The 12459-nt window shown below is 38.3% G+C and overlaps 1 protein-coding gene across 5 annotated transcripts in view; it reads left to right on the plus strand.

Annotated features, from left to right (window-relative positions):
• SLIT2 (slit guidance ligand 2) overlaps nucleotides 1-12459 on the plus strand; it is a 256998-nt gene that overhangs the window by 197853 nt on the left and 46686 nt on the right. For all 5 annotated transcript variants that reach the window (XM_058024095.1, XM_058024098.1, XM_058024096.1 and 2 more), the window contains 5 exons: nucleotides 256-330; nucleotides 4713-4856; nucleotides 6420-6563; nucleotides 7707-7873; nucleotides 8647-8779. In XM_058024095.1, coding sequence (XP_057880078.1) covers nucleotides 256-330; nucleotides 4713-4856; nucleotides 6420-6563; nucleotides 7707-7873; nucleotides 8647-8779 — 663 coding nt within the window. The remainder of the gene's footprint in view (nucleotides 1-255; nucleotides 331-4712; nucleotides 4857-6419; nucleotides 6564-7706; nucleotides 7874-8646; nucleotides 8780-12459) is intronic.

The following is a 12459-nucleotide window of genomic DNA, read 5'->3' on the forward strand; positions in this document are numbered from 1 at the left end:
TTTAGTGATCAGGTTTTGAAAATGTCTTATGTATGCCTAAGTTTAACTAACGAAAATGTTCGTTCCCAGGAATGAGAATGTTCGTTCACAGGAATTATCAAAATTAGGAATGTCACTATATAAGGAATTGTTCTGCAGCTACCAGTTAAATATCAGATGTTCAGGGAAATCAGACTGAAAAGTTCACATAATGTGGAACATTCTGTATCAATCCTTGAACAATTTTTTTCTGAAATTGATGTAATTTTTTTTTAGGCGACTAAATAACAATGAATTTTCAGTCCTGGAAGCTACTGGAATCTTTAAGAAACTTCCTCAGCTGCGTAAAATGTAAGTGCAAATTCAATGACCTTGTCTATTCAGACAGTGTATTAGCTCCTTGCTGTGACTCTCCACCTTTCTTAGTTCTAATCTACAAAAGATTCAGTTTATTCCAATCAAAAATCAAGAATGGGTTTAAATTAATCCCTGAGGTAGGTCAGAGTTGGCAGCTCTCCTGTATGGGGCTTGGCACTGCCAGCAGCCACTTCCCGTGGTGTACAGCCCCAGCACCTTCACAGCAGCATCCAGCCAGCTGGTCTCTTATGCAGCCACAGCAGGGAGCTCACAGTATAAGCTGCTTAGAAGAGATTCCAGTAATCTTTTGTAACTTCCTGTATTACTCTCCAACCAGACAATTTTGCCTCTTTCAGCACATTAAGGACATGCCATTGATTCTGTGCTTCATTAAACGGTCATTAGGTGAGGGGAATATCAAAATTTAAATGACTGAGAAAAAGAGGTTCGATAGGTCACCCATGTAAGTCCATGTTAACAGTTAATGTTCTAAGAGTAGTTTATAATCTTACCAATTGCAAGTGTTGCTAAAAATAAGACCATGAGAAGCTTTTCTTTAGCTTATGTAAAAGACACATTTGAAGGTAGATAATTTAGTTAGACTTTGGTTTAATCCTGAAATGATTGAGCACAGATTCACAAACATAAATAGTAGTGAAGAAGAATGCAAGTAAAAACAGATTAGTAGTCACCTTGAGACTACCATTTGTAACAGATCAGTATTAGTGATCAAAATCTTAAGGGAGCAATAGTATTGCTTCAACTATTGTTAGCCTTAACCAGATCCTTGATGGTGTGATCACAATTAGTTAAATATTTATTACTGATTTTTTTCGATTAATATATTTTTAAAACCCCAACAATGTAAAATGAACTTGCCTTTGACACCTTACCACTTTGAACTGGGCTGCAGTACTTAGAAAAAGAATGGAGCAATATCTGGCACAGCAGTGTTCTGGTGCTATGCAGTAGATACCCTGTTTTCCTCAATCTTCAAGAATCTCAGATTAGCACTTTTTACTGCTACAGTGTACTTTGGAAATATCAAGTATCAATATGAAGCATCAATGGACAAGGGAAGGGCTGTAGATGTCATTTGTCAGGACTTCTGTAAAGCCTTTGACATGGGCCCCCGCAGCATCCTTCTCTCTAAACTGGAGAGAGATGGGTTTGATGGGTGGACTTAGATGGATAAGAAATTGTTTGGACAGCAGCATCCAGAGGGTAATGGTCAGTGGCTCAGAGTCCCAAAGACATCAATGACAAATGGTGTCCCTTGAGGATCTGTGTTTAATGTCCTCATCAATATATAGTGAAAGTTGCCCCTGCCTACAGCAGAGGAATTGGAACTAGATAATATTTAAGATCTTTTGCAACCCAAGACATTCTATGATTTCAGGATTCTATGAAATAAATAAACTGCTTGATGTGCCATACATACACATGCATACACACGCATTTATATATATATCAGATCTTCATATTTAACAATATTTCTTTTAAATTGAAGGTATGTTCAAGACAAAAGGGAAAAAAAGGATGAATATTAATCGGTCTTGATGTAGCTGTCTGTTGAAACTCCCAAAGGTTTTAAAATCTGGTTAATAAAGAGTGAACTATTTTAATAATACTGCTCCATAACTTCCTAATACAGTTATCAGTTGTTGCAATATTCTTCCATTGAGAGAATAATAGAGTGACTGCTTAAGCATCACTGGAAGGAAGTGAAGTACTGATGTTGCAGAGACACCAATATGAGTGAATTCTGTATTTCTGTGAAGCTCATATTTCTTCTGGAGGTTCAAAATAGGTGCAAAGATCTTTCTGCACAGATGACATTGAAAAATTGAGGCCTGAATGTTTCATTGATTTGACGCTTCATCAGTAATAAAGCATGTGTATGCACTGCAACATTGATTAGCTATGCAACATTAATCTTTAAAATATCTATGTGAAGTGGGTGAAGTAGTATCCATGTTACAGAAAGAGCAAAAAGGTTTTATGAAACTGAGGGCTTGACATTGACAAGCCATCTGAGATTAAAAATAATGAGTTTCTTGCTTCCAGTCTTCCACAGCGCCTTGCAGACTGAACAGCTCCACTGTGAAACTAAATGAAAGCCTTAATTGTGGGTGTTGTCTACTTAGACTTTAGTTAAGTCTTTGGCACCATTTCCCACAGCATTCTCCTGGATAAACTGGCTGTTCATGGCTTGGACAGACATATACTTCCCTGGGTAAAAGTATGACTGGATGGCTGGGCCCAGAGGGTGGTGAATGAAGTTAAATCCAGTTGGCAGACAGTCACAAATGGTGTTCCCTAGGGCTCCATATCAGCTGTGTTTAATACTTGTGTTGATAATCTGGATGAGAGGATTAAATTCACTCTCCACAAGTTTGCAAATGACACCATGTTGAGTGGGAGTGTGCATCTGCTGGAGGGTAGATCGGCTCTGCAGAGGGATCTGGACTGGATAGATGGGCTAAGGCCAACGGTATGAGATTCAGCAAGTCCAAGTGCCAGGACCTACACTGACATAACATCCCCAGGCAGTGCTCAGACTTGGAGAAAAATGGCTGGAAGGCTGCCCAGCAGAAGAGGATCTGGGGATGCCAGTAAACAGCCAGGTGAACATGAACCAGCATGTGCCCAGGTGGCCAAGAAAACAAATGGTACCTGGCCTGTATCAGCAATAGTGTGGCCAGCATGACCAGGGCAGTGATTGTCCCTCAGTGCTTGCCATTGGTGAGGGCACAACTTGAGTAGTTTGTTCAGTTTTGGATTCTTCTCTACCAAAAAGACATTGGGGTGCTGGAAAGAGTCCAGAGAAGGGTAACAAAGCTGCTGGAGGGTATGGAGCCCAAGTGTGATGAGGAGCAGTGAAGGAAATGTGTTGTTTAGCCTGGAGAAATGGAAGTTCGGTGGAGACCTTATCGCTCTTTACACGTATCTGAACGGAGGTTGTAGTGAGGTAGGGGTTGTCCTTTTTGCCCAGGTGACAAGTGACAAGATGAGAGGAAATTATATCAAATCACAGCAGGGGAGGTTTAGTTTGGTTTCTCCGTGGTTGTCAAGCAGTGGAGCAGGTCACCCAGGGGAGTGGTGGTGCTGCCATCCCTGGAGAAATTTGAAAGACTTACGGATACATTTTTGTAATGGACTTTGCAGTACTGGATTAGATGCTTGGACTTGATAATATTAAAGGTCCTATCCCACCTAACTGATGAGATATTGTATACTTCATCACAGGCAAGGTGTAGGTTGCATTTCAGCTAGTCTAGAGAGAGTAGTCAGCCCTGAAGATTAAGCCACAACTTCCTGGGTTTTTTTCCTAACAAATATCTTTCTTGTTTTGAATGAATTAAACACCGTTCTAGAAGTTGCATCAAATAATATTTGATTTTCTTCCCAACACCTTTAATTCCATCAAATAGTCTTCAACTTTACTTCCATTCACTTTGTCTCAGTTTTTAAAATCCTTTTAAAAATCAGTAGTGTATTATACCATTTAATATGTAGCTATGTACTTCTGTAGTATGTGTAAATAATTATATGAAACAAAACAAAAGGGCACTATTATGAAAAATATTTAAGAAAATGTGTGCTGTTGCGTATGTTTGCTTTTGTGTATATATAGTACAGATACTACACATTTGGGATGCAATTTCCATATTTCAACTAAAATTGTAAACACTAAGTATTTTGGCAATATTTTAGGTCATTTTCCCCACATTTTGATCCACTTTGCAGGCAAATTGCAGATACATGCAATTATCTTGCTTTATAAACCCTCCTCTCTAGCTAATGTCATAAATTATTAACATTTCATGTACTGTTTATATTCACACATTTCCTTTACATATGTTGCTGTTTATACTGTTTTCTTATATTTTTCTGTCAAGATACAATAAATCAGAGGTTAGCTGTGCTGTACTCATACAGTATAATTTTGTTATTAATTCATCTAAAAATGCTTCAAAGGCCGGAGAGCTGAAAAAATATAGTTACTGATAAGATTCAAAATTAGGAAAATATGTTCTTATGTGGCAGCAGCATAGTTTGGGTAATTGCCACTATTTAAAAACCATCTTCCAAAGATTACTTTAAAAATCTTTGCTTCCTTAATTAGAAGGGCATTGATTTTTTTTTTACTGGTTTGAAGTTGAATGATGTATTTATATTTTGTTCTTTTACACAACAACTTTGCTATTGCATCAAGATTACATTTGATGATTTTGGAAATCTTTTCCAAGCTTAGTGGAAAACTAAGATTCTAAGTCTTTCTTGGAATTTATTCAGACTGCAGCATTTAGCAGTTAATTTAGGACACTTATAAAAGAAAATCCTCTCAGTTCTTGTCTGTTTGTGTGTAATAGAAACCTGAGCAATAACAAGATTACAGATATAGAAGAAGGAGCATTTGATGGAGCCTCTGGTGTGAATGAACTATTGCTCACAAGCAACCGCTTGGAAAGTGTTCAACACAAAATGTTCAAAGGACTAGAAAGTCTCAAAACACTGTAAGTATATTTATTTGTGTGATTTTATTCTCCTTTTCTCACAGGTATTTTTGAGAATAATATTGTATCTGTCCTAAAAAAATTATGTTGGAGAATTAGTTATGGATAATTCAAGCATATTTTGGTTTTTATTCCTATTTTACTACAAGCTATACATTATACTAATTTATTAGTTATTAATTATGGGTATACTGGGTCCTCTAAAGCAATGAAGCAGTTGAGAATGGGTAAACATCCAGCTTCAGAAATGGAAATGGAAATAATCATCAGAGTAACAGAATTTTGCATGGGAATTACACATTTTACATAATGGAGTCTGATTCATTTCAACTCAACCATTACTGGGAATTTTGCTGGAGGAAGAAATTGTTATGGTGTGTATTGAAATGTGGGAAATGATTCTCTCCTAAGTAATCTTTTTGTCATTTCAACAGTGAAGGCAAGATAAAAAGCACTATAGCTTGAACTCATTTCATTCTTTCCATGAAGCAGTTTAGTTCTTTCCACTCAAAAAATATGTTTATACAATCTGCAGCATCTTGGCCTTCTTCAGAGAGTCTGTCCTTCTGATCTGCAGACCAGAGCCAAGATTAAATAGTCTTTGGGGTTTCAGCTGTCCACAGACATTAGGTATTTTAAATAAATCACGTCTACAATTTCTAACCTTGCAGTTAAAGCTGCTAAAATTGTTTAAAGCAGCTAGTCCTAGACAAGAGCAAGGGGGGAAATTACCATCTTTTGGTGGACAGAGAGGAGAATAACAGACTTCAAAGCTCTTAAGTTTTAGAGAAATTTGAGAGATTTTAGAATAGCTTAGGATTCTGAAACATGTACTGTCTTAGAGTCAAGATGAGGAGGAATGCTGATTTCACTTGAATGAAATGCTTTTGAATGCAGTAGAAGTGGTTTCTAGAATCTGTCCTAAGAAAAATGAAGTGAAAGGGACCTCAAGAGGAGGTAAGCTGGTACAAGCCTCTACTCTATATAAATAGCAGTTCTGGAGTCGCTGTCCTTTGAAACATGAAGACAGGGCTGCTTTGTTTTTTTTGATTTGGGGAATTTCAATCAGTTTCATTTCTTGTCAATGAAAAATTCATAGTTACTGCTGCTGGTATTGAAAGAAAAAGAAAAAAAAACTGAACACTTAGGGGAAACTGGAGCAGATTACCCAAAGAGGTTGTGGGGTCTCATCTGGAGGTACCCAGAAGCCATCTGGACGCAATCCTGAGTAACTCTCTAGGGAAAAGCTCTAGGGAACCCTGCTTGAGCAGGGTCGCACCAGATGATCTCCAGTGGTCCTTTCCAACCTTACCCATTCTGTGAAACACCCCTTGCCTCTGTGAAAGCTACCCACCCACCCACCTTTGTCTTCCAGCCTGCTCCACACACACTGCACTCAGTCTCTTCAGTGAGGTGACAGGCAGCTCGGGGGGCACTGCACTGTGGTCCCCTCGCTGGCAGCAGCCCCTCTGTGGTCACAGCTCTTGGCCCTCACTCCAGCAGCCACTCCAGTCTTGGTCCCTGCCCAGGCTAAGCTGAAAAATGCTGATCCTTCTTTCTCAGGATGCTGAGGAGCAACAGGGTGAGCTGTGTGGGAAACGACAGCTTCACAGGGCTGAGCTCTGTGCGCCTGCTCTCGCTGTATGACAACCAGATCACCACGGTGGCACCCGGCTCCTTCGACACGCTGCATTCGCTCTCCACACTGTGAGTCACGCTCGCCTTTTACCGTGACCGCATTTGCGTCTCTGACCTCTGAGGGGCATTTCCCTCATAACTTTGATGGGTGATTTCACAGCACTTAGTAAAGTTCAGGGATAAAAGCATTTCTTAGAGGCAGTTTTGAGAAATTCTGTTTTCTGGACCATCTTGGGCACATGAAGAGTATGTTTTCATACTCTCTGATACAGTGTTAGACTGGTTTCCAGAAGTGTCTAAGAATGCAGGAAAAACATCCTGCTCACACCCCTCATGGAAGCCCACTTATCTAAACCCGGGTAGAAATCCACATTTTGGGTAGGCAGCACACAATCACAGCTGGTTAGATTACCATGTTGTCAGTCCTTCTGCCCTGTGCCACTCAATTACTAGCTTCAATTTCCTTGGTCTGCTGAGAATCTTAATTTATATGTTTTTTATAAGGAAGCTTCAGTCTCTTTTTCTATAAAAAGAAGCATCCTTTTTTTAATTTAAATGTGATATGATTTAAGGGAATTTAAAAGAGTAAGCAAAGGTGCCACTCAGTTTCATGAAGAAGTGCTGGTTGTAGGTAGCATCATTCAGGAAAATACTTAATCCCCCTTTTACAAGAGAAGTGACACTTTGCACCCAGTTACTAATTTTGCGTATTAAGGATGACATGTTTATAAATAATGGAGTTGTCAATATGTTTGTGCTGAAGTAAGGAGATGCCAAAAGTACTGAGGCTTTTAGAAGTAAATTCATTTTTGTAACTGGCATGTAATCAGCTTAGCTGTCACTTCGGAAAGGAAATTTATTCTCTGGAGCAAATAAAAGATGGAAATCTTGAGATGATAAATTAATGGAATGCCTGTTGTCAGGTTAAAGCTAATAATGTAAAGTAATCAGCCTCTAACTCTATATGGAATTATTGCATTATTGGTACAGAGTGACTTGACATGAAGTCAGGTCTTGGACAGTTTTAAATTATTTCTAAACAAGTTGTATCAAGCTTCACCGCACAGAGCCTAAATTACACCTTTCACCTATGGTTTACACATATTATTGTTTGAAGAACAGTGTTTAAAGTAAGTTTTTTTGAAAATAGAAGTATAATCCTTAGGATGAAAAGATGGTGTCATCTGAGATAAACTTTCCTGTGGTTCTCAGAAACCTCTTGGCCAATCCCTTCAACTGCAACTGCCACCTGGCGTGGCTTGGAGACTGGCTGAGGAAGAAACGCATTGTGACAGGGAACCCTCGCTGCCAGAAACCCTACTTCCTCAAGGAGATTCCCATCCAGGACGTGGCAATTCAGGATTTTACATGTGATGATGGTAAGGAAATTAATTTTTTAACCTTTTATAATTTCAGCTTTCATATAGATAGCTGCATGAATCCCATAGATCCCAAAGTATTGCACTTTAAAGCCCTTCACGCTCAGTTTCTATGTCAGTTTAAAAATTTTCCACTAAATTTTGGATGATCAGCAAGCATGGGCTGTTGTATATATGCCCTCAAAAGTTTTTCTTGCCTATCTTCAGTACTGTAATTAATAATTTAGAAATAGTATAAAATAAAATTGATCAAATGTTGTTGTACAGATGAGAATATTTTCAAACACCGAGGCTTGAATCAAACACACTTTCAGGTGACTTGATCAAATAACATGACATGTTATAGCTTGTGGCTTCATTAAGTCTTAATTGAAAGACATGCTGCTATCTTGCATCTCTCATACATACTTCCATTTACTGCATTACTGGTTTGTCAATTTTCATGGCTGTATATTTTTTTAAAAGACTGGTTTTAATACTTTTTTAAGTTTATTGTCTTTCATTTCAGGATTTATTCTTTCTTTAATGATTTTTTTTTCATATAATAGCATTCTTACCTAGTAAAACAGCATTGTACTAAGTAAAGCATCACCTGAAATGTAAATTCTTGGAATGATGATTTACATAGATGATGTCATTTTTCTTCCTTACCTTGAGATATTGTAATGCTGATATATCAGGATGTCTTGAAGAAAATCCAGGTGGGCTATTGCTGCTAATACTGAGGAGACATTTATTAGCAGTCTTAGCATCTGTTTGTTTTTATTAACCAGGAAATGATGACAATAGCTGTTCTCCCCTGGCCCGCTGCCCTGCAGAATGTACTTGTCTGGACACAGTAGTTCGCTGCAGCAACAAAGGGCTGAAAGCTTTGCCTAAAGGCATCCCAAAAGATGTGACTGAACTGTAAGTGGCATGCTTTTTTTTCACTTTTATGAAAATTAATGTCAGATTTTTATTGTCAGTGTCAAGAATGAGGGGAAAAGAAAATGAAGAATTGAATTTAGTAGATGAGTTGAAATTTGTTAATCCAATGGTTTATAAAGACTTCCACGTTATATTGAGAAACTAGAGGTCAAGTTTGAATTAGCAATGCTTTGTAAGTCCCAAACCACTCTTAAGAACTACCTGTTATTGAAAAGCTTTAAAAATATATGTGTATAAAATTGTAATCACTCTCAGTTTTTATATCCTCAGCGCTGAACCCTTGTATAACTGTGTGGATATCATGTTACAAGGGGTTAAATTAAGGGCAACAGTGAATCTGATTAATCTCTGGTCATTGCTTAGAAAGGAATGAATTTCAATTACATGAAAAAGGAAAAAGAAAACAATAACATGAATGTGTTCTCATAATGAACATGTTTTTTATACTTCTTAATCAATACTTTTTACCTCTAAATCAAGCACCTTAATCCTCTAAATCAATGGGCTTCATCTGTGTTGAGGAGTTAAAAACACCTAGACAATGGCTTTATGGTACTAAGGTAGTGAAGTAGGAAAGCTGCTCTCCTGGATTTGTTGCATGTCTAATAAGAGTCTTGTGAGTGAAGTGGCTTCTGGTGTTTGTCTTGGCCACAGTGGTCATAAAGTCAAGTTTAAAATCTCTGCCAGCAGGAGGAAAAGTGCCAGCAAAACTTCAACTCTGAATATGAGAGGAGACTTCAGGCTGCTCAGGGAGCTAGTAAGGTGTCCATGGAAGGTACTGAGGTACATCAGTGCTGGTCAGTTTTTAAGTACCACCTGTTAAGAGCTAAAGAGCAAGCAACTTGAAAATGTCAGAAGCCAAGCAGGTGAGGCAGAAGGCCAGCTCAGCTAAGCAGGATCTTCTGGAGCTAAGGGAAAAATGAAATATGTACTTCCAGTGGGTGACCTGGGGGGAATATAGAGGTGCTGCTTGTTACTGTAGGAAGAAAATTGGCCCAATTAGAGCTGAAGCTGGCCAGTACTGCTGGGGACAATAGAAAGAGCTTTTTAAAATATCTTAATAGCAAAAGGCAGCCCAGAAATAACACTGGTCCATTTTTCCGTGAATATGGTCACCTCACAAACAGGGACACAGACAAAGAAGAGATGTTTAATGCTCTCTTCACTTAGGTCTTCAATACCAGTGATCAGCTCTGAGGGTCCCAATGCCCTGAGCTGAAGGACCATGACTGTGAGAATGATTAACACCCAGCCAACCCCAAACTTGCACAGGATTTGCTGCTTCTTCTGGCTTTCTCTAAGTCTATGGGGCCTGATGAAATTAATCCAAAAATACTCAAAGAGATGGCTGATGCCATTACAAGGCCTCTCTAAATGATTTCTGTCTGTTCTTGGTAATCTAGAGAGGTCCCAGTCAACTGGAAGCTGGAAAATGTCCCAGTTTTTGAGAAGGGCAAGAGGGTTGACTCTGGTAACTACAAACCAGTCACTTTCACATCAGTATGAAGTAAAATTATGCCAAAAAAAGGTGCTTCTTCAGAGGGTGATCAGGCACTGGAGCAGGCTCCCTAGAGCAGTGGTCACAGCACCAAGCCTACCTGAGTCCAAGAAGGGTTTGGACAATGCTCTCAGGCACATGGTGTTACTCTAGGGGCTGTCCTGAGCAGAGACAGGAGCTGGACTCCATCCTGAGGTGTATTAGGGAAAAGTATAACCAGCAAAGGTCAAAGGAAGTGATTTTCCTTCACTGTTCAACCCTTGTGAGGCCACTTCCGGAACATTGTGTTCAATTCTGGTCTCCACAGTTCAAGACAAGAAGTTACTAGAGAGGCAAAAAAGGTGATGAGGGGCTGAGAGTCTCTCCTTAGGCAAGGAGGGACTGTGAGAGCTGGGCCTGGTTAGTGCGGAGAGCCCTGAGATGGGATCCCATCAATAGATACAAATGCCTCAAAGGCTGCTGTCAACAGGATGGTGCCCAGCAACAGGACAAGGATTAATGGCTATAAATTAAGCCACAGGAAGCTGCACCTCAACATGAGGAAGAACTTTTTTATATTGAGGGTGTCAGAGCACTGGAAAAAGCCGGGGAGGTTGTGGATCTTCTCTGGAGGCATTCAAAATCCACCTGGATGTGTTCCTGTGTGACCTGCTCGAGGTAACCCTGCCTTGTCAGGAGGTTTGGACTGGATGATCTCCAGAGGTCCCATGCAATGATTCTGTGATTCTTCCAGCTCAGGATATTCTATGATGCAGAGATTATGATAGTTTTGTGATATTGCAAAAATACTGGTTTTAATAGAATGTCTTCTTTTTCTCATAGGCAGTTTTATAAAATTTGGGCTATTTTATCAACCTATTGAAACATTTTTTTCTATGAGAAAAATTGTTAAGATTGCATTTTATGAATCTATTTGATTCAGGTGGACAGTAACAGACATAAAAAAAAGCTTGCTACCTTAGGTATTGTTTGAAGATATAACCTGAATGAGCTGCTCATAGCACCATACAAGCAAACTTTTATGCATTATGAAAGGGAAAATATGAACCTAAAAATTTAGATATTCGTTTGTTTTGGTTCTTGATCAAATAGGTCACAATACTGAAAGAAATAGAAATTATTTGCAGGAAGAAAAATGTTGCTTTGTGTTACATATGGCAGGTATTTAATAATGTTTCATAATGACTGGTTAATGTAGTGCTTTTCCAGAAAACATCATAATTATGTTGTGTAAGTAACTAAAAAACTCTACTGTTTTATGGTTTGGTATTATATGGTTTGGTATTATATAGAAGATTCTGAGATGCCCACTATTAGTCTGGTGTTTAACAGCATCTAAAAGTTTTTAGCCATTGATAAATTGAAATTTTTAAGACTTCAAATTAGCACACAGGTATATAGGTATATAAAACCACAACTTCATTACGTTTTGAATTTGGTGGTTTATTTTTTTTTCCGTCAAAGAGAAGATGACTTTCTTGAATACAGTCTGGTATAAATATAATTTGGCAATATAAGGTCATCAATGCAATGTTAAGCAAAGCAGCTAGAGAGAGATACTTTTGGAATTGCAAATGGACCCCTGTGACTGAAAATTCATTTGTTTCCACTTTTGTGTGCTTTAGTGTCTAAGCATGCAATTCAGCATATTTTTCAAAAGAATAATGGAGGTGGTTCCTGTTAACAGGAATCAATCCTGATTGATTCTTCTTGCTCATTAGCATGCATGGCTCTTCTAAGACGTACTCTTCATGTGTTTTATAAAATATCATAATAGTTGCTTCATTTGAACAAGAAGGAATTTTTATCAGGCAAGTGGATACTTGTAGTGCTTCAGTTCTAATGAAGCTTAGTAATATCACCGAATGTATCTGTTGATAAAACAATGTCCTCAGAATACTTCTTCAAAAAATTTAAAAGTTGAGGTTTTTTTAAAATAATTAATTACATAAGCCCATGCTCTATTCACTATCATTACCATAGTCTTAAGTATAAGGTTTGTCAAGACACATTTTGGATTTGGCAAGCACCCCTAGAAAGTCATAGTCCAAACAAAAAGAAAAAGAAAGACAGCCTTTTGATTAGATGAAGATAATTTTTTGTGATGTTTAACTGTGTTTCAGCTCATCCATTTAGTCAAGACTGAAATTTCCAAAGATGC

Source organism: Melospiza georgiana, chromosome 5, assembly GCF_028018845.1.
Source record: "Melospiza georgiana isolate bMelGeo1 chromosome 5, bMelGeo1.pri, whole genome shotgun sequence".
Taxonomy (NCBI): domain Eukaryota; kingdom Metazoa; phylum Chordata; class Aves; order Passeriformes; family Passerellidae; genus Melospiza; species Melospiza georgiana.